Below are 22,962 nucleotides of genomic sequence, written 5' to 3' on the forward strand. Positions count from 1 at the left end.
GCGAGCGTTCAAAGAAGAGGGTTAGCATCTCAACGGGCTAACACAAAAATCTGGAGGATGGAGACGTGCTGTTTATCTTAAAAGCGTAGAAAAATGTGGTAATTTCTGGACGCTGTGTTCTTCCTCTCCCCTCTCCTCCCCGCTTCTGAGAACATGGGAACTCGCTGCCATCGATGAAACGAGGGCGATGACCCCAGCTGCAGTGCCACCGACACGAGGCCCATTATCCCAATTTCCTTCGTAACGTCCTCACACCTGGACACTCTGTCAGGGTAAGTCAATTAAAAGCAGCTTCACAAAACCACATTTCACTTCAAAGCTCTTCTCTCGGGGTATAATCGGCCTCAGCGACCTGACTCTTTATCTATCAACACGGCACGGTCAACGAGCTTCACATTAACGGCCCGTTCCTGCAACATCGGAGGACGAATTTCGGGAGCGGTCCATACAGTTGCCACCTCTTCTCAAATCCCAAGCGAGCAGAGAGAATTTCAACTTGCTGTGAACAAACCAGACCCAGGCAAATTTTCACAGGCTACTCCTATGAGCTCCGGCAGTGGCAAGCTGTGCTTCTTTTAGAAGAAATAAAATGAAAAATCATTACTTATCTTAATCGCCGCTAAGGGTTTACCGTGCTCTGAGCTCAACATCTCAATATTAGCTCTTCCCTGAGAGCTGGACAGGAGGATTTTGAGGAGCGCAGCAGCTGAATCTCAGGGGGTCCCCTCTATTAATCACTGAAATGTATCCTGTTTCATTATCTACCATCAGAGTGTAATGCAATTAGTGCACATTATACGGTGGAGATATTTATTAGGCCTCCAGTACGTATGGACTCGCGCTCAAGGCGGTGGGAGCCCGTTATATTTGTTGTAACTTCTTTTTCACCAGCAGGAAGGAGCCGAGTCGGGTGAGCTCTGCAGGGATTCCCTCCTTGCAAAGAGCACGAGTGCTCCCCGTGGACTTTAAAGTCACCATTAATTTATCACGTGAAATGGCACAAACGGGATGAAAAGTGACGCCTGAAAGTCTCCTGCACGGTCTTTAGGGCAGCGCGACATGTTCGTCGTGTTCATGAAAGGCAGCACCAGAGCTGAACGCTGAGCAGAGATCCATTGACTCGTCGAGTCAATACGGGCTGATTTCTGCTTTCATGCTAAAATCACGCGTGGTCGCACGCCGGGTTTCAGTGTGAAACCACCTAAAATGTAGCATGTTTGAGTTTCACTCCGAATTTGGGCGTTCTGAGAACACCCTTGCCCACTGTGAGAATGCCGAGTATTTCTGAACCCTGAGAAGCAAAGCCCCCCGGTTCCCCAGCCATACGCACGGACACCACACGCAGAACCCAACGCACGCCGGGGCCTCACCCACCAGGTACCCAGCCTGCACCTGAATTTTATTTTCCTGGCAATGAAGGAAAGTAGTGATTTTTCCAAGTCGCTCTCATTGTGGGTCCAGAGGAGGCCATGAAGATGCTCTGAGGGCTGGAGCCCCTCTGCTGTGGGGACAGGCTGAGAGAGTTGGGGGGGTTCAGCCTGGAGAAGAGAACGCTCCGGGGAGACCTTAGAGCCCCTTCCAGTCCCTGAAGGGGCTCCAGGAAAGCTGGGGAGGGGCTGTTTGCAAGGGCACGTAGCCATAGGACGAGGGGCAATGGTTTAAACTAGAGCAGGGCAGGTTTAGATCAGCCATTAGGAAGAAGTTCTTTCCACTGAGGGTGGTGAGACACTGGCCCAGGTTGCCCAGAGAGGGGGTGGAGGCCCCATCCCTGGAGACATTCAAGGCCAGGCTGGATGAGGCTCTGAGCGACCTGATCCAGTTACAAATGTCCCTGCTCACTGCAGGGGGTTGGACTAGATGGCCTTTAGAGGTCCCTTCCCACCCAACATGTTCTGTGATTCTATGATTACGGTTCGTTACGGCAAGCGCTGTGTGACTAGTGCTAATTGCTGTTTGCCGTCCCCTGCCTGGCTGACGACAATCTCCCTTACAGCCAGGCCAGCCAAAACCACAGGAGGCAGACAAAAACCAGTAGCACCGGGTGGGAGCAACTGGGAGGGAGAAAGCTCTCAGCTCCACAGGCCTGAGCACCACGCAGGCACTGCAGACAGGGCGGAAAAGCGTTACGCAGTGACAAGCACTTAATGACCCCGAGGAAGGACATTAAATAAGTAACATTGATTGATATAACGACACCTGCTGCTGTGAGATGCTCTACAAAGGGTTCGCTCGACATGACTGTTGTGGAGAACCTACTAAAACAGAGAAGCAGCCCGTTGGGAGGAGCTATATAGTATTTTTCTACTGCAGCCTGTTTACCACAAAATTTAAAGTGGTAAATTACTCCGACACCGCTAAGAGGTACAGCTGCTTTCATCAGCCAGGTGGCTATTCTGTTCCAGCAGATACCATCGTATTTTCTTCAGACTGACCACAGGGTCTGGGAGATGCACCGGCACGGCCTTGAGTCCCAGTGTTTCCCTGATTTTTATAATCATATTTTAAGAAAGGGGCAGACAAAATGGAGCAAAGCTCATGGAGATAAAGTACTAGAATTACAGTCAGAGCGTCTGTTTCTACTCTTCAGCAGAAACAAAGATAACATTGTTAATAGTGATCACTGGGTTTAGAGAATATAAATCTAGCCATGATTAAATTCTGCTCCCTGTGAGCTAAGCCAGGAACTCGTCTGCTATCAGGATGGAGATTACGGATGCATTTACAGTCCAAAATCGCTCCAGCCTGATTCTGTTCCTTATTTTGTTTTCAGAAAGACATTCAGTAGGACTACGAGGAACACAACTTCAAAAAGAAGCCAATTGCAAAAGACGCATCCACACTACTCATCTTCCATCTCCTTATCCTCTACTTCACGTGGTTTCGATACCTTTGGAGAAAGGGAGGATGACTCCCCTTCTCCAGACTGAGCTGGCAGGAGTAATCTGCTGAAACGCAGACAGCCCTGGTGATGCCTGGACGGGAGCTGGTCAGCTTGGGGCCTTCTGAGGAACAGCTCATCTCCTTCTGAAGATGACTGTTAGGTTTGCCGCGTCAGTTGTATGCTTATTTCTTTCCACGAACAACATAAATACCTAAGGTGACTAGTCCAGATGTAGATATCTACAGTGTAGACAGACCAAAGTCAGGTAACCGCATCCATACGCGACCTCGTCAAATGAACGGATTCAGGTAACAGTATGAGAGGAACACATTTGTAAGCTCCGATTTCTCAGAGCGTTTGCTTACCTAGGATCACAAAGAAACTTGGTCTTTTCACCTTCTTCTCTCCAAATAAGCCATTCTCGGAAAGAGGGATGAACAAACATTCGCGTCATATCTCTACGTTTGATAAGAAACATAGAAAGGTTCTCCATCCTCTGCTGAAAGTCATCCCACTCCAAAGTGCCCTCAATGTTACCTGCATTAATGGCCTGAAAAATATGTTCATCTGTTAATGGATGCAGAGATGCCACTGCCACATTCAAGAGAGGCATAACCCGATCAAAGGAAGACTGCGTTGGGAACTTCATATTGCACTGCAACAGGTACACTTCTGACAGAGACACTGGGACGACTTTGTAGCTGGAGCTTTTTAGTACCAAGTATCCTTTCTCTATGAGGTCAAAAGTGAGTTTTAGGTACAGATAGGACCCTTGGCTCAAGGTCTTGAGGTGAGAACTGAGTTTGCCAAACGTAGTGTTGTCCATTTTGCCGTTAAGCGAGATGTTGTTCTGGATCTCCGAGCTGCTATGTATCCGATGAAGGATATACGCCTGCAGGTCCTGGTCTATGGCTTCATTCTCTTCCAGTCTGTCCAAAAATATTCTGTGGAAGGGCAACAGCTTAATTATTTCCTACAAAGAAAGAAAGAAAAAAAAAAGGATACTCATGCTGGCAGTGTTTATTATTCATTAAGTAAACTTAATTCACATTACAATAGCACCTTTGAGACTCCTTTAAGACCTCTTCCATCAGGGCAAGCACACAAGATGGCAGTTTGTGCCCTCAGGACCTCACGATCTCATCTATAATCAAGTAGATTGCGTGTGAAACATGACTGAAATAAAAACGAAGGACACGGTTCCTCGTACTGCATCCACGGAAAGGGCTGGAAAATTCCCCCAGCGCAGTGCCCTCGTTACTCCCACCCCATCCCAACCACGTATCAATATGCCATCCCTTCTGCTGCCCTCTCAGAGGGAACGGGCAACCAGATGACGGATCTGAGGCCAGGAGAAATTTTGCTGAAGCCGAGCTAAGTGCACGGAAACGCACGGAAACATCAAGACAGAGAATAGCGAGTATTTTCCGCTGCAAAATAAATACATTTATCTGCTGCAGGATAGTGTGGCCAGGGATTCTCTCATCTGCTGAGCTCACTGATGATGCTCATGCAACGTAAATTGAAGATCATCAAAGGTCTTTTCAGAGGAGTTCTTGTGTCATGGGCTCTCAGGCACCGCAAAGCGTGGAAAAATGACGCAACAGAGCTGGACAAGGCAGGCGAAGCCATCAATTCTCCAGCAAAATAAAGAGGGTGAGCACAGCGCAAAACTAAAGCTTGCAGTGACGACCGTAGGGCTGCAGAAGGCCTAATGAAATGAGGAATTCAAGCCATAGGGATGCGATTTCCCTACAGTTACAAAAAGATTTCTTCCAAATGATGTTTAATCTACTCCATTACTGAGCAAAAAAAAAAAAGAACAGCAGATAGCCTGTGCTCTCCTGGTGTCTTGGGGAGCAGTCGCCGTTCCCAGCTCCCGGGCAGCAGCTGGGCTGCCTTGATGGAGCTGGAACCTGCCCTCAGCTCCCTGCCAGCAGGACCACAGTAAATCAACCTGCGGAGCTCAGGAAATATTAGAGAATCTCAATAAAACTGCTTAATGGAGCTCGGTAAAAATGAACTGCGCAGCCCTGTGCTAATGAAAAAATGGCTAATAATGACAAAATGAGAAACGCAGAGCTGCAGACAGGCCTTTGTGCCCGGAGCAGCTGGTCCAGCTGGAGCGTGGGGCTGAGCTGGCTCCCAAACGCCTCTCGTCCCTCTGACGTCGCTCTCCTCTGGGCTCTTGGCTCCGACGCTCAGTGTGTGCTCCCACAAGTGATGCTGCGAATCGAGCGGCTCTACTGTGAAACAGTCGAAGGAGCGGGTCTGCCCTAACTGGGTCACTGTGTTTGCTCTCCAGCTTGCTCCGTGCAGACGAGCAGTTGAGCCAATGAACTAAGGTCAGCTTAATCCTTGTGCCAAGGGAGCGGTGACGAGTAGCTAAAGACAGGGTGAAGGCAAAAACCTGCCCAGCTGCAAACTACAATAGAAGTAGTTCAGAATAACCCAAACAACGTTCCGCTTAGAGCTTCAGCACCTGCTCAGGATATTCTTCATGAAGCCGAATGATGTCTTGGCCCGACGTTGACTCCTCCAGGCTGAAACAGTCACACCCCGCGCTGTGGGTCACGCGGAAGGGGTAGGAAGGTGCGCGTTCCTTCCCACTTCCACAGGGAGGAGAGGACGTTCTCGAGCAGCACAGGCCGGCGGACATCGGCCCTGCCCTCCAACACACTTGGCACGTGAGATGTTTCCCTCAAATGAACTAAATCATTTGCTGATGAACATTTATTGACATGGGCAAGTGATGCTGGATTAGACCCTTGCAAGGCTGCAGAGGGAGTTTGGGGACATGAACGTAAATCCAAGTACAAAAAAGCCAAAAGGATAACCTGAAATAAAGGGTCCTATGCAAATGCAGATACCCACTAAGATCTTCTTTATCAAAGCCCATCGTGACAGTGACACAGTTTATCCCCATTCTTGGTCTCATACCTGTAGACTCGTCCTGACTGTCACTACCAGCTTCAGCCAGGAAGGGAATTTTCCAATCATTTTGCTCAGGAATGATACTATAGTGTCTCCGTAATCGGGCTTGTGAAATTCAGCCTCGTTTAAACCATCAATTAATATAATGAAATCTTCATCGGGGATCTTCCTCTCTGAGAGAAAGAGAAAAAGAAAAAGAAAAAAGCATTTATTTGAAAGGCTAGACACGCCACTATAACGTACTGCAAAGTCACTACAGTGCTTTAAAGCATCATCAGATTTTGCTAGAGAAGAAAAAAGACACAGAGCAGCACCTTTGCTATGATACGTGACGTGCACGTACACACAGAGGGAGGCCACACATACACTATTTCAATTCTTATAAAACATGTGTTTTCGTTATGATACACACGACTGTGATACCCCACAGGTAAAAACAGCTAGTCCTCTTTGTAAGAATTATCTCTTTCACAAAGTCTGATGTTATTTGATGTGAATCAGCATCTTTCTAGTAAGTTTTAATACACGCATTATTAGCGGTTCTTTATAGTTTTGGTGTTAAACTCTCACCCTGATGGCAGCCTGCCTTAATTTTTGCAAGTGCTAAATGAAGGTTCACCAAGAAATCCACCTCCCCAACGCCTCTAGATCCTCCTGAGCTGCGCTTTGGGCGCTGGCTTCTTGCCCAACGGGGGTTTGGGCAAGCGTTTTGGAACCGAAGCCGACCTGATGGCCAGGCGGAACAAGGATTTGAGGGGAGCAAACCAGCAGCCGGCACGCCGGGGGCTGGGCGTTCTGGAGGTTACAGCCTCCGCTCAGCAGAGACTGCTCGAAACCTCTCTGAGCTCCCAGCATCGTAAAGCAGTTTGATCACAACTCTGTAACCAAACCTCGTTTATAAATGGGTCAGGAGGAATAAAAAAGATCCTACAAAAAGCAAATCAGGGACTTTTTAAACAGGGTATTTTTGCTGCTGGTAACAATCAGTAACAAGCTGATGTAGACAATGAAGTCAGCGTTTCTGTGTCAGACGCCGGGAGCTGAGTAGAGCTTTATAACCAATGATAGAGATTCTTTTAGACTTGCATCTCAAGCTCAAGCGGTATCTTCTCAAAGGTAATCTTGCTGAATAAACTCAAAAACAGGTGGGAAACAAGAGTCTATTGTTGGTATATGCTCTAAGACGTACGACAGGTTCTGATCTGTATAAAGTTTGCTCGTCCCCTGTAAAGTACTACAGATAAATCCTGCTATCAAAAAGCTCAGTATTCCCAGTAGCAGATTAGATTTTCCCTTCGACTTTAAGTTGCGTCAGGAAATTTTCTGTAAAAACGCAGCACGACATGTTCATGGACGACAGGAGCAGTCTCTGCGGTGTTGCAGGGAGAACAGCAATGCGTAAACACCTTGCGTTCGGCACTGCTGAGCATCCAAATCCCACCCTGCCCTTGCCTTACGTTACCAAGTTGCATTTATTTCCCACCATGCTATTAATATCCATATGAAGAACACATATTTTGCACTAAAATTACCAAAGATGCCTTTTTCAGTGAACTTCTCAGTAAGATTATTTGGTACACTAGAAAATACACTTTATGACTCTCTGAAACCTTGGCGCGAATATAGTGCCTGAGTTTTATACCCACGTCTCATGTTTCTCATAAAGCCTGAGGGAGGGAGGAGAAAGCGGGGAGCAGTGAAAGAATCAGAACTTTGTTCTCCCATATATTATTTAGATTCCTTGAGATTAAAAAAATATATATATTTGAGAAACCTGAATCTAACTTTCTCAGTGACGTTCACCATTAACGGCTGCGCAATAATTTTGTCCCAGTAGCATTAAAGCTTCAACAGCACCTTGTAAAAGACCTGCTGATATATTTACAGAGTCTTAAACGTTATATGTTTTAAAACCAATTTCCAGACACTGCTCATTTTGGTATGAAATACTCGGCGCAAATTACCTTGCCAGCGCTCTCCATCAGCAAGGCTGAAAGATGGGAGTCCTGATCATTGGCTCCACTGGAGCCATGTTGAGAGCACAACCCAAGAGGGGAGAAAAAAAAGCTTTTATCTAAAATTTTTCCACCCCTCCAGAACTTAGGACCACATGGGGGTCAACCTGCTTGGCAAGAAAAATAAGCATCCTCTGAAATGCTTTGAACTCAATAGCTGGAAAACCTCCCAAGTAGTTACTGTAATAACCACGAAGTATTTTCCTTTAGAACAGCGGTTCCTAAATATATCTTTTGGTTTTTTTTGCCAGGAGTGTTGGTAGGGAAGAGTAGCCACGCTACTCCTACAGTGACATTTCCCCCTGCCAGGAAAGTCGAGGGCTGTCGAGTGGTGCTGGCGCTACGTGCGCTTTGAGCCTGGTGGAACCGTGCGGGATGGACCCAGATGCTGCAGCTCAGAGCGTGGACACGGGGTTTTGAAGGACTGATTTGATACGACGGGGCTTTGAATCTGGCAGAAACTGCATCTATTTCACGTTGGCTCCTACCCTGGCATCTGCAGGGTGCTAACAGAAAATTAACAGCACGATTTTTGCAGCCAACTTGTAGCGCGCCATTTTAACAAACGTCGTTTTGCAGGACAACAGGCCTGAACTCTTGCAACGCTCCGACGGTTTTCATGGCAACGAGCAAAGATCTTAAATTTAGCGACTGTCACAATGAATTAGTTATATCTTGCAGAGGAAAGAAAGAAAAGGAGACAAACCCAATGCTGCATTAGAAAAAGCTCTGAAATCCGTAGTCAGGGTAAGGTTGTTACCAGTTCCCCCAGGAGCTTTACAGAGGGTATCTAGAGACTTTTCTGGTATCGGCTCTTTGGTCAGAGCTTCAGATTCTCAAAAGCTCACTAAATAATGGCAGGGAAAGGGAAAAACATTCACCCTCTACACAAATAAAGCAGAACACGCTGCCACAAGCAGAGCTGTGCATGGAAACTGTTGCTTGTTGTCACCCTCAGGGCTGCGAGGCCAGGTTTGGGATGGGGAAGCAAGAAAAGAGAAACCCAAACTCACGCTGTCATTAGCGTTACATCTACAGCCCTGAAACGCGGGTCAGGAGGAGAGGGATGGTTAACCACTCGCTTCCAAACACGCACCGTGGCATATTCTCAGCTTCTCCACATCCCATCTCTTCCCATCTCTTGGTCGACAGCCGGATGAATATGAGCCAGCAGTGTGCCGAGGTGGCCAAGGCCAACAGTACCCTGGCCTGTACCAGGAACGGTGTGGCCAGCAGGACTAGGGAAGTGATCGTCCCCCTGTATTTGGCGCTGGTGAGGCCCCACCTCAAATACTGTGTTCAATTTTGGGCTCCTCACTACAAACAAGCCATTGAGGGGCTGGAGTGTGTCCGGAGAAGGGCAACGGAGCTGGTGAGGGGTCTGGAGCACAAGCCTTGTGAGGAGCGGCTGAGGGAGCTGGGGGTGTTCAGCCTGGAGAAGAGGAGGCTGAGGGGAGACCTTCTCGCTCTCTGCAGCTCCCTGAAAGGAGGGTGTAGCCGGGGAGGGTCGGTCTCTTCTCCCAAGGAACAGGCGATGGGACAAGAGGGAACGGCCTCAAGTTGTGCCAGGGGAGGTTTAGGATGGATATTCGGTATGTTTCTTCACTGAAAGGGTTATCAGAAGAGGCTGCCCAGGGAAGAGCTGGAGTCGCCATCCCTGGAGGGATTTAAAAGCCAGGCAGACGTGGTGCTGAGGGCCATGGGTGAGTGGTGGGTTTGGGCAGTGTTGGGTTGATGGTTGGACTTGATGGTCTGAAAGGTCCCTCCCAACCGAGACAATTCTAAGATTCTATGATTCCCTGCAGTTCTGAGATGCGACACAGAAGGATTAACCACAGAATCACAGGATCATAGAATGTGTTGGGTGGGAAGGGACCTCTAAAGGCCATCTAGTCCAACCCCCCTGCAGGAAGCAGGGACATCTGTTCAACTGGATCAGGTCGCTCAGAGCCTCATCCAGCCTGGCCTTGAATGTCTCCAGGGATGGGGCCTCCACCCCCTCTCTGGGCAACCTGGGCCAGTGCCTCACCAATCTATGTCTTTGTTTAAATGCCCAGATAGCATCTAAGCAGCATTTAAAAAACAATAATAAAAGAAGGATGGAGAAGCGTGCGGGAGCGGAGGGCAAGCGGAGGGAGCGTGGTCACAGTACCTTTGTGCAGGTTTTCCAGGGGCTCCAGGACGCCCCTGCGGAAGGAGGCCATGGGGTCCTGCACGCAGGAGCGCAGGCTGAGCATGCTCTGCAGGTGGGGCTCCCGCAGCAGCTGCTCCCTGTAGGCCACGAACTGCGGCGAGCGGCAGAGCAGGGCGGCCACGTTGTGCACGAACTCGGGCACCAGGCAGGTGTAGGCGTTGTCAGCCTGGCAGTAGTGGTAAGCGACAACCTGGCGAAGAGAAAAAGAACAAGGGAAAAAAAAATAAAAAAAATCACACATCTTCATCAGACAGGAGTCGGGCAAAGTTGTTAAAAGCAGCGTTTTTTGTTGGGTGAGTTTGATGCATTCTGGCAGGCGAAGTCTTTACGAATAGCGAGTGTTAACTACCCATGACAAGAATCCAGACGAATCAGTTGGTAAAAACAGGCACCGATCCTGAAAAATGACTGGACCTGCCACTTGAGGAATAAATGAAATCAAGCTGTAGCTGCTCACGGAGACGGACACTGACAGTACCTGACATTTCTGAAGCACCGCGCTGAGCAGGGAGTGGTAGGATTGTGCTCCGAGCCCCGTTTAAGGGCAGTCAGTAATAACTTGTGATTGTTTTCTTGCACTTATTTTTTATTTGCTGCTTTCAAATGTCAGGCTCTGTAGAAGCCGGCAGAGAGCTCGGGCTGAGCACCTTACAGCAAGGTAGCATCCGCAGACGACAGACTCCCGTGAATGGGGGGGAATGTCAGGCTTACTATACATTACTCATCCACTGCGATCCCGCTCCTCATTCAGCAAATCGATTCAATTAAAAAAGCAAAAAAGGAAACCTTCTTCTTTTCCCAGATCACCTGATTTTCCCAGCACTTCAAACTCTGCTAGAATCCACTCAATTCTGCCCACTTATTAAAATAAGCAGAAAACCAGCGATATCTTCTCACGCCAATCTGCCAACTTTCCCGTTTTCTTTGCAACATTAAAAAAAAAAGGCCCACAAACGTCTCTCCCTGCCTGTAAAGCCCCGGGCAGGCTGCTCCAGCACTGCTCCCTTGCTGGCACCAGCCTCCTCGCAGCGTCGCCCGGCCATTTGGTGCGAGCCTCTGCCAGCTCAATAAGCTTTTCTCCAGCTCCCACTCACCAGGTTTTCTTTCCAAATGTCACCCATAGTATCCAAAAATATCCCGGCAAGGCAGGTGGGATGAGTTTCGTATCAAACCCACCACTGCCCCGGAGCGTGGTAGCGCAGAATACAAATATTACAAAATAAAGCGCATTTCTGAATTTGGAAAGGACAATGTAAGCGAGGACACCGCGCACAGGAGATTGTTGTGGCCTCTCCGGAGGCCAGGTGAGCTCAGATGAAAGGTGGCCCATGGCTACTGGCCGTGATTAAGGCTTCCTGGCTCTCCACCTGCAATACCCAGCCCGCGGCTCGCAGCAGGCTCCGGGGGAGACGGGCAGCGTATCCAGCCTGGAGCTCTGCCGCTGCGCAGGATGGTACCCAGAAACGAAAGCGTCAGGCTGTGGGGCCCTCACACACACTGCTGCCTCGGCACTGGCTTTTCATTTTAAATAGAAATCTATGAAATTACCAGTGGGGTATAATGCAATAATTTCCTTTCGCAGTCAAAACGAGGTGTGACGCATGCAGCGATGATAAAGCTAGGCTGTTATTTCAAGCATCAGGGCCTAATACGTGTGCTTAAGCTTTAATGGATACCTCCAAATTCCTAACAGAATTTTTCCTACCAGCCAGTTAAAACATAAAGTATTCCCTTCGAGAACAGCCCTGGGTAAAGTAATAATAAAGGTAGTGATTTCTTTTCAACAATCCTATTTATTTGGGGATTATAACTTGTGGATTCCACAGTATAAAGTTCTTAAGCGGCCGTCCCTTGGTATCAGGTTCCCAGTAACAGAAACCAAATCGCTGTACGCAGAGCTCTTGTCTCCTGCAGAATAGATGCGTAGACACAAAAATAGTCTCCTCTTTACAAGAGACCAATTAACTTCTTCCAGGAATCTGAAGAGTCACGTCACGGAAAAGGGGACACACCTAGTACCCATGAAGGGAATGGTCACTGTTGGATATTGGGCCATACAGACAGTTACAACTCAATTAATTTGACATATTGGGCCATACACACAGTTACAACTCAATTAATTTAAGCCCCTTCACGTACATTCTTGATCCTTCTGCTGGATTTACTGGTATATTGACCAAGCCTTAAAGAGTAGGATAAATGCAATGCTTAAGAGGTGGATCTGAAGCTAAAGCAGTAAGCAATGAAGATTTTAGAAAGGCAACCAAAGGAAAGGCATTACGATGTTCTCAGAAATGCAACTGCATCAAAATTTCATCTTGATGTTATTTATTCTCGGTGACATTTTCTCTCTCTTCAAACCAAAGAGAGACTGCCAAAAGCCAGCGCTGCAAGCGGAGGCCGGTGATAGGAATCAGGCTCCTCACTTACACAGCCAGAGCTGGGTGGGAAACAGATTTCTCACCCTGTAAAACTTCTCAAGGTTTCAAAGACTCTCCCTGTTCCACCCTGGGGAATGAGACCGGGGCTAAAGTGAAAAGTGAATGGAAGACACTTCAGGACAACCAACGGGTTAGTGTTGACTTGCCCCATCCCCAAACAGGTCCAAACCCAGTTCTTTCTCCACTGCATTAGGTGAACACATTTGATAGACGTCCACTAATGCCCTGGGGGAGGTCTCTTTCCAATTATTCCACTTTATATGCTTTATTAATTGCTCAAGAATCCAGCAAGAGGGATGGATTAACATCTCCACTGCTTAGGATTCCCTTCTAAGATACAGGAGACCATCTCCAGACCTTGCTCTGCATCTGAAATGACCATTCCGTACGCTAGTTGCAATTCTGGGGTGTTCATTAGTCTCTCCTCCTTTTGCTCGACTGGACAAGCCAAGAAGTACATCCAAGAAAACAAAAGAAGATCTTGTATGGGCTGGAAATGAGCCTTTCATTGAAAAAGGTGTGCTCTCAATAAAAGCCTCACTTCCCATAAATTGAACTACTTTTCTTTAAAAAAAATGCTTGAAAAAGTTACGACCAGCTCTCATCATAAACAAAATCCTTGAATTAAACACTTAATTTTATCCTGAAACTGTGTTACAATAAATGAAATCCCCAGGGAACAGCATGCTCTTCCAAAGGTATGGGCATACCTGGATGTTGTCACCAGTAAACATTTCTTTTTTGTCTGGTACGATTTAAGAAGTAATTCTTCTAATCGTAGTTTTCAATTTGAACTTTGTCATCACATAGCACTAAACGCTATAACCACTAATTTGAACTTCCTGAACTTTTACACCTTTATGTCAGCTACCAGGTTTGTTTGTACAAAGTTGGAAGCTGAAAAACTCCTTGCTCTAAAGTTTGATTAAATTTAAATCACCAGACTGCAAACATTTAAGTACACAACGCCTGTAACCAACCCTAACTCGAGGGAAATGGATTACAACGAAGGATGGGAAAAGTAACACCTAGATCAAGAGAACTGTTCAAAATATCAGTTTATGTCATTTTTGTAAGGGCTGCGAATGCAGTTTCGACAAGTCGAGTGACTCCATGCTGAGAAACCAAGGCATTCTGTTGTTTATATTAAATATCAAATGCCAGAATTTACAAACTTGTATAATTTCCTTTCTTGAAAGGGAGCTTCAAAATAATTCACACTTGTATGATGTATATTTTACTTCCCGCGATTACCTGCCCTCCTAAGATGACTCGGAGAGTTTAGCTGGCTGCACACTAAAGAAGTACATTTATCATGAGCTTTTTGGTAGCTGATTTTTTTAAACATTAATTAGGTGTTACAAGGCTTGAGAAAGACTAGATGCGGTGACGGCAGAGCACCGGCTGTAACAGACCACAGCCAATGATCAACACAACCCCATTCTCTCCTGAGTTGGGGTCAAGGAGCCCCAAAACTCTCATTTACTCAGAAATGACACAAACTTCGTCTTCTTACCCGTTAAAGCAGAATTATGAAAGGCATTACTCATACTATGCTTAGGTGTTAAATCTGGTACGTCTTCATGAATCTCTTCTCCCAATGCTTCCAACACCAGCCATCCTACTCTTGCCTTTCTGCCACAACCGTTCCCATTTCTCCCTTCATCCAGCCCCAAGTAACCCTCACCTTCCTGCCACCCCTTCTGCCTTCCCTTGGGTTCACTCCTTCACCCACCCCTTTCGCGGATGCAGGACTCGGCAACAGTGCCCCATCCTGACACGCAGACACCGGACGGCTTTCCTGCAGCTCTCCTCCCCACGCCAAAATGCTTTTCTACATCACGCCCATGCAAACTACGCTCCAGATCTCCAAGGCCAAGCTACTGATTCCACCTGGCGCGGGCTCAGCTGAGCAGGTATGGAAGAATTCCATGAAATTGAGAAAAAAAAAAAAGGGGAGGTTACCTCATATAGGTCAGGACCTAGGAAAACAGCTGCTGGAAGAAAATGGGAGACACATATGTGTTAAAAGCAAATTGGCTATTCCAAGGATAATGGAAAATGCCATGGAAGAGGAGGGGAAGAGCTGCATGAATGCAGCAGGAAGAGGCCAGAGAGGGCACAGAGGGCGGAAAAATCCAAGGCATGAAAAGAGATTGGGTACAGAGGGAGAGAAGAGACTGAACCGTGAAGGGGGGAAAGGAAGAGAAAGAGAAAAGAGAAAATGACACGTCAGGAGAGGCAGGAGGTAACAGTAATATGAGAAAGGCTGGAAGGACAGTGTGAACATCAAAGGAGAAAGAGGGGCTGAAGATGGCTCAAGGGAAATAAGTTATTTTTACTTAATAGGACAGGCCAATTTTAAGCAGTTCTCCGGCACTATTTGTGAAAAAGAAAATCCTCCATTTTAGAAGCATTCCTTTGACATCGTGCTTCTGGTGTGACTTGTCTCACCTGCCTTCTGTAAGCATGCCGTGGAAGGAGGCCATCCCGCCAACCCCCCCTGAAAGGACCAACCTCACTGATCCCTGAGCTCACAGCAACACCCCCGTTCCTCCAGTGCTCTTAAAGGGCTTCAACCTCGTATTTTAACCCTATTTCTGCACCTAATAAGATTTATCTTTTTTTGACCCATACAAAATAGCTTCAAATAACATCAGTGTAATGCTATTCCCTGCCGAAACGCCCTTTGCCAGGCATAATGCTGCTTGTAATAATGTAAATGGAAATTAGCACTGCTGTATTTCATCCATCGCACATGACTCGGCATGTATGTGGTGACCCAGTTTATTGGGAACGTTCATTACTTTTCCATAGCCGAGCGTGCCAGTAAATGCCCTCTGAAACTCATTAGTGTCCCAGGGCATCAAGGCTCCGGAGTAATGAATCCCTCCACCTCTGTGTAAGGTAGGAGTTCTCCCTTTCTTTTTATACGCCTGCAGCAACGCTAATGACACTTTGGCTTCTGGCTTGGAGGATGTGGAGAAGAGCCTCTGATGCCACCAACCGTGCTCAGCATCAGCTGAGTGCGCTAATGCAACGGACGCACAGCTCCTCCACCAGCTGCTCTACGCAGGGTACGACCTATTAGCGCCGCAGAGCTGGCTTTCAGGTCCATTTGTTTAAGTGCTGCTACCACAAGCAACCACACGGCATCCAGGAACCCAAAGAATATAGCTGTTCAATGGGTTATTTAAAACCGTGTAGGCCAATCCATTAAAAATCCTCTGCGGGTAAAGGATAAAACCTTCAGGGAAAATGGGGAAGGTGACCCTAACCAAAGGGGCCACAGCTCAGGCTTCTTCCCTTGAGCTGAACTGATCTCACCTGGGGCTATCGTACCTCTGAATGGCGCTGGTGCCCCTTGCTGAAAGGCAAAGGTCACCTAGAGCACGTATTTTTGGGTCGGTATTTCTCAACACAGGCTAGAGTTGGTGGGAAAGCCTCTCGTTTCATTTCTCTGAGGTGAAGGAATAGCTCTGGGCAAGCAAGGGTGAGTCACCATGCCCAGATGTCCTTAAAAGACGTGTAGAAATGGTGCCTGGGGACATGGTTTAGTGGTGGACTTGGCAGTGCTGGGTTAACGGTTGGACTCAATGATCTTAAGGGTCTTTTCCAACCTAAATGATTAGGTCATGCTCCGGCTGAGATGCATCGGCCCAAGTTATACATTGCCCAGCATCATCTGGAGAGAGAGAGGCGGCACTGCAAGAACAGCCACGTGGTGACTTGGCCATGGTCACTCACCTCCCCTGGCCAGGGAGAGGTGAATCGAGAAATATTTTAATGAATGAAAGATTCAACAGTAAAAAGGCAGAAAAAGCAAGGCGCAACATGGGAGAGGTGTGGAGTGCTGCCTTTTTACGGGATCTTAGGTTTAAAAGCCTTACTGCTCATATTCACAACTTTTTTTTTTCAGTTTCACCTTAGTCGTTCCGTGATATCAAGCAATATGTTTACAAGCACTAGACAACAGTAGATGGGTTTAACAGCTACACGAAGCTAGAGGTGGCTAGGCTCACCAGGAAGGCTGGTAGGCATCCATCGCAGCGAAGGAGCCAAGTCTGGCTTGACTCATTGGCATTGCAGAAAAACCGGCAGCCTGCTCACTGTCGCAGGGCAGACTTGAAATAAATTCAGGAATCCTGCAAACTTATTTCCATAATACATGCATATACATTAAAACAAAAGACTAACCAGGCAGTTTTGCCAGAAATGCTTATGTTTTATTCGCAAGCGTCAAGAGGGGCGTTGCGATGCGAGTAGTTTTATTCACGACTTTTGAGTTTGCCAGATCTGGCACGACAGCTGCTCCTGTTCTCCTTCCCTGCAAGGCTCTCCACTCCGAGCTACGGTGCAAACCCCTGGAGGAAAAGCTGCAGAGAAACCTCCCCAGCAAGGAGCGCTCCGAAACCCACTGCTGAGAGCTGGGGTCTGACCCAGGTCCCCACGCTCCTCACCACGACCGGTGGGAAGTCCATCAGCAGCCACTGCCTTGGCTCCTCCTCGGAGGCAGGAGAAGCCCGTGAGTGAAAGGGAAAGAAGGGGATGGTGCCAGCTCAGTTCCCGGCAAAAGGATTAATGTTACTTTTAAAATTAGGAAATTGATTCACAAAAATCCCTGCTAAGACGCTATTAACATTGCCATATACTTCATATTTTCCTTGCACGGAAATGGAAGGCCCCGCATTTACCTCTTGATGCCTCGAGTTTCCTGGCACCCTTCTTTATCCCTCTCTAAATAACAGCCCTCAACACAACGCCAACCACAACCTTGAATGTGACCCCGGTGTGACAGCAAGACTATGAACCTTCCCTTTTAAAAATATTCTCCCTCGACGTATCCAAAATGATCCCTGGGAGCTGGAACAGGACAGGCAGAGCAGGCCGGGGTGAGCTCCAGGTAAGTCACACAAAGGTGTTATTGTACTTCCCGTATTTTCCCCGCTAATCTCTCAAGGCAGAATCACCCCGTTTCCCCTTCCAAACTCTGAGGAAGGTGGGCTGTTGGGAAGAGAAATGACAAAATGAACAGAGCAATCTCATTTCTAAGCTCCTCATTTTCTCTCATTCTTTCAGGAGAAACTACTGCGAACCCTGAGAAGTATCCAACCCTTCCCACCATGATGGGTTGAGAGACTCCATTTCTGACCAAAGAGCGGGACCAAGACACGAGAAACCTCCACAGCCGCTCACACAGCAGTAAGGATCTGGAAGGGAATTTTGCCCTCTGTTTTTGATGTTTTTTCTCCTGCTAGGACCCATGGTGAGGATATCTTCAGATAACTCCTAAACCACTTGGATACAGTTTTCCTGGCATAGCTTTTGAGGACAAAACCCACACCTGATACCAGTTTTCTAAAATGCCTCATTTCTCAGCATTTTTCTTCTCCATTAGTTTGATGATAAATAGAAATCATCTATGACTCCAAACAGCTCCCTAAGAATAAAAGAAAATAATGCTCTTTTCCAGCATGGCAAGACTGAGCAGAGCTCCTGGTAGGCAGCCTTCGGTTACTTATTTCTGAAATTAATGATTTGTTCATCTCTGACAACAAGAGCTAAAAGCAACCCTTGCCCCCAAGAACGTACTGCATCAAAAACAGGCAGAAAAGTACCACCCTGAATAATCCAGAGGAGGAAAAGCAACTGTTCACCTTTCATTTCTGTCATCATAAACACACAACTTCTGAGATCTGGGACAAGTGACATTTTCAGAAGGAAGGGAGTGGGTGAGAGCCACGGCGTGCTTCCCACTAGCATTCTGGAGCCAACCATTACTTAAGCCCGTTGGTATATTATTAATCCGCTTTCATAACGATCTGAATTTCTCTAGGACAATGACCACAGCCCAACCTGAGAGCATCCTGCTCTGCTCAGTGCCAGCAGAGGTGGAACATCTGCACAGAGCTTTACCTAGCTCCTCACACGTTTCACGTACCTGCTAAAATACTCCTGACAATTGTGGTTGTCCCTCACTGTCAACACTTTCTTCCCTACTTCAATCCTGACTCTAATCTTAATGCAACTATAAAACACACATGTCCAAGAAATACTTTTCCAACCAGCCTAACCTACGGGTCAGCCTTTCCTTCGCTTCCTTGGGCTCTTTTTTAATTCAGCCAGTTGAACAAAAACTCTTTTAAGTAGGGCATCAGCAATTTTTTTTTTATTCCGCAGCTACCGATACAGGAACATGCTCTTCTCTCCCTTCCTCCTGCAAAAGGACATTCCACTTTTTCGCCCCACCTTCTTTTCTTTTTTAGATCAGACTTTGCTCTTATCTATGTGACGGGTTTTCCTAAACTGTCCCCAAGAGCGCCTGGCGGAGAACATGCCATCAGACATTCAGATTAGGCAGCTAAATTATTTTACCCGTCTATTTTTACTGTTGCCTACCCAGACGTTCAGTGCATTGGCTCTGTTTAAGAGTTCAGCATCTTCAAAGCCTCTTACGAACAACAAATTCTCCTGATCTCTCACAGGCAAGTTAGATGCGTGTGATCGAGTTTCTGAATGAGGCGATCGCACACACAACAAAGAGCTCAACGCTGTTATTTTAATGGATTTTTCAATTCCGTTGCCAGGTCAGTAATCCTTTTTCTCCCAGTGTCACTCAGAGACTTCAAAAAACCACAGCTGGGGTGGAAGAGTCGGTGTTTGTTTTATCTAGGAGGACATCACACGGCATGGCTCTTTCTACGCAAATCAATTTATCTGCTGTTGACAGCAAGCATTCACCAGCGGTGATGCCGAGTTGTACCGCTCGGGAGGTTGCTAAGAGTGCACCAGGCACACGGCTTTCAGCCATCAATTTGACAAACATCCTAAACCATTTTATTTCCCTTATTTCCCTTCCTGAGGCTTGATAATCCATCAAACTTACTGTTTGTAGCGTGCTGCACAGCAGTTCTGGAAAAGGCTCTGATGCAATAAAAAAGAATTGCTGTTTATGATAAAGAATCATCAGCGGGAACACGGAGTTCAAAAAAAAATAATAAATCAAACAAACCAAAAAAACCTCCTCTGCTTTCAGAAAAAATTCCCTTTGTGGTAGGAAATGAAGCTCTGAATCAGGATTTATGTGCTTGATTTCAAGGCACGGCTTCACCCAGGCACACGCTGCAGCACCACCTGGAAGAAAACTGCTTTTCCGAATTGAGAAAAGCAAAAAACAGAGTTACGTATTCTTTCCAGCATCGGCTATCAAAGGACCGTTATCTGCATGCATCGCTTTTCTTTTAATAGGCAGGGAAACGGAGGCAGGCAGACGAGATGCTGGTCTCCAAGGATCCCAACAAAGCTAATGGCAAAGCTGGGAACAGACCCAGGGTCTCCGAGTGCTGAGTCAAGCCGTGCCGCGGCTGCTCTGACTCATCCCGGGAACTGTTTGCTAAACACTGCGAAGCTTTTCCCAAGTTCCGCATGCTGCGTCAGCTCCTGGGGGAGAAGAAGCGATTCCAAGTACTCTAAGGTCAACTCATCAGCCTTGGCATTGAGCTTTTCATGAAGGCCTAACGCTCGCAAGCCGGTGACAGTTATTTCTGGAACCTGCCTACATTTACAGTAGTGGCGATTTACCGGGAGATTAACGATCACACAAAAAGCGGGTAATCCTGCTCCTAGCGCCAGAGGCAGTTCATCTCCCTAAGTCATTTGTTACGTTCTGACAGCGAAACACAGGATTGGTTTTGCAAAAAAAAAATTTGGCTAGGGAACGAGCAGGGTTCTAAAACGCCTTCCCAAAGGAGTCTGCAGCCAAGGTGTAACAACCTATTTTTACTTTATTTTTGGCTATAAAGGTTGTTCCTTGCCCTTTTCTCCAGTGATCAGAGATGTAAAATAGCTCCGGTGCATGATCTATGCTGTGGATATGACAGAACGTTTGAAAGAGTCATATCCCTTACCTTTTCCAGGAGGAAACTGAAGCTAAAACTGAAGCCATTTATCAATTACGTATCCAGCAGGATTACTTAAGCACTCAGGGGAAGAAAGTCGAGATAGATGAGGTATTTAAGCAGAGATAGCACACTTTACTGGCCTTTCTGGTAGTCTGTAATGCAAAGATTTGCGAGGAGTACGATGACTAATGCGTCCTGAACAAAACCAGACCTGGCCGTCGCATTCCTTTCAAGAACTCCACGTGGAAGAGGAGAGTATCAAGTCTTGGTACGTACTTACCGCAGATACCACACGCGCTCTGCCGTGCCATCTGGGCGCAGCAGCAAAGCAGAGCGGACAAGACCGTATCTGGCCCAAAAGGCCGAGCAAAACACATCCTGGCAATAACTCAGAACAAAGACTTTGCTTGACATTTTCCTCTCCGAAGTGGGAGCAGGCGACAGGAAAGCGTTAACTGCTCACATCCGCAAGCTCCTCCGATTTCAAAGCAATATAACAGGCACCTTCCCACCACCACGGAAGTAGGGCTACATCGCAGCAATACAATAAAATTCAAGCCGTAAATCTCACCTACAGTAAGCGACAGTGTTATACACAACCCACTCTTGCTGTAACAGCAACTGATTCGTGTATCGCTCAAAAGGCTAGGATCTGTTTCGTAGACTGTTCCAAAAAACACCGAAGTGCACCCGCAGCTCACAGGCTGCGCCTTTCCCCACCGGGTGATACCCGCTCTTTTCAAAAGGAAACACCAGTCAAACACTTGGCCATTTTGTTTTCACTGTTGAAAAAAATTACAATTATTCTGGTAACTCCGTCATATCGTAACATGTGACCAGCAGAAGGAGGGAGGTGATTGTCCCCCTGTGCTCAGCACTGGGGAGGCCACACCTTGAGTATTGTGTCCAGTTTTGGGCACCTCAACACGAGAGAGATCTCGAGGTGCTGGAGCGAGGGCAGAGGAGGGCAACGAAGCTGGTGAAGGGCCTGGAGAATAAATCTTATGAGGAGCGATTGAAGGAGCTGGGACTGTTTAGTTTGAGGAAGAGGAGGCTGAGAGGAGACCTCACCACTCTCTACAACTACTTGAAAGGCCATTGCAGAGAGGTTGGTGCTGGTCTCTTCTCACAGGTCATTAGCGACAGAGCAAGAGGGAACGGCTTCAAGCTGCAGCAGGGTAGGTTCAGACTGGACATTAGGAAAAAATTCTTCCCAGAAAGAGTGGTCAGACACTGGAATGAGCTGCCCAGGGGGGCGGTGGAGTCACCATCCCTGGATGTGTTTAAGACTCGTTTAGATGTGGTGTTGGGGGATATGGTGTAGGGGAGAACTTTGTAGAGTGGGGCTGATGGTTGGACTCGATGATCCCAAGGGTCTTTTCCAGCCTGAATGATTCTGTGATTCTATGTGTAAGGATAAAGTACGATGGCTGGGAAAGATAAACTCTCAGAGTAGAAGGGGAGTGTATTTGATGTAATGGGAATTCCATATTACAGAAATAACTTTCCTAGGGTAATAAAACTTCTTCCAGATGTTGTTCTCTAGACCCTCCCAGTAAGCACTTGAACGCACACATTTTCCAGCGCACCAGCTGACGTAAGGCAGGAGACCTTCCAACAGGCCCCATTAAAATGGACATTTTCCCGAGGACCAAAAAAAATTCCCACGAGGAACGTCTCCATACCTGGGAAGCGAGTCTCCGCATGGCTTCCTCCTGGCGCCGCCGCATCTCGGGCGTCCCCGGGCAGCTCCCGCTGGTGATGGAGGAGTGAGCAGAGGGCGGCTGGGTTAAGGGCAGCTCTCGGTTCGCATCCACATCTGTCCCAAGGAAAGAGGGTACAAACTGCTGCAGGACCCGCACGACCAACGTTATCATCACAGACTGTTTTCTAGCAGGTCACGCACAGCAGTTAAAATACTTCCCACAAACGCTCCGGTTCGGATTCCAGGCAGCAAGAGCCCGTGACACTGACCAGCCGGGCCAGAGGCTCCCCAAGAAACTGCTTTTGGAAGCAGCAATTTTTGGGAAGGACCGCTAAGGCAAAGTGTTGGGCTCGTCTTATTTGTCTTCTCCACCGTAATTTCGTTGACTTTAAAATAATCACAATCACTGAGTGAGCTGCGTGCTCTCGGCGGCACGCTCTGCCGTCACGTTTGGTGTATTTTAGCGCAGTGCTCTCCTGCCCTGCGGTTCTGCCAATACATCCTCCCTCATTATGAACCATCGCTGGTTAATTTGGTTCCAAGTCCTTCTTCAGTGGAGACAGCCAATTTTTCTGAATTATGTGCCTATTTTACAACACAAATAAATGGAAAGCCACAGCTAACGTACCCATCTGAAGCCCATTAATGTAATCAGAGGGAGAGAAGCAGGAGTAGCACCAGGATCTGGAAAAGGCTTGCAAGCAAATAATGAATTATACTGGAATCATCTCTGTCAAGATTAAGTGCTTGCTATGGCGCTTTAGCTGTTTCTTTTGCCTGGCAAAGCAGAAACTGGCTTTACCAGCAGCTTGCTGCGACAGTCCGTTCACCTGGCCTTTGCGGGTAACGTTGTCAAACCACTCCTATTTCCACTCGTAGGTACTCATACAG

General features: G+C 47.3%; 1 protein-coding gene across 7 annotated transcripts in view; it reads right to left on the reverse strand.

Annotated features, from left to right (window-relative positions):
* Positions 1 to 22,962, reverse strand: part of TANC2 (tetratricopeptide repeat, ankyrin repeat and coiled-coil containing 2) — a 331,215-nt gene that overhangs the window by 49,794 nt on the left and 258,459 nt on the right. For all 7 annotated transcript variants that reach the window (XM_063354919.1, XM_063354924.1, XM_063354921.1 and 4 more), the window contains 4 exons: positions 22,052 to 22,185; positions 9,983 to 10,214; positions 5,822 to 5,988; positions 3,247 to 3,854 (listed from right to left, as the gene is read on the reverse strand). In XM_063354919.1, coding sequence (XP_063210989.1) covers positions 3,247 to 3,854; positions 5,822 to 5,988; positions 9,983 to 10,214; positions 22,052 to 22,185 — 1,141 coding nt within the window. The remainder of the gene's footprint in view (positions 1 to 3,246; positions 3,855 to 5,821; positions 5,989 to 9,982; positions 10,215 to 22,051; positions 22,186 to 22,962) is intronic.

This window comes from Chroicocephalus ridibundus, chromosome 17 (assembly GCF_963924245.1).
Source record: "Chroicocephalus ridibundus chromosome 17, bChrRid1.1, whole genome shotgun sequence".
NCBI lineage: Eukaryota > Metazoa > Chordata > Aves > Charadriiformes > Laridae > Chroicocephalus > Chroicocephalus ridibundus.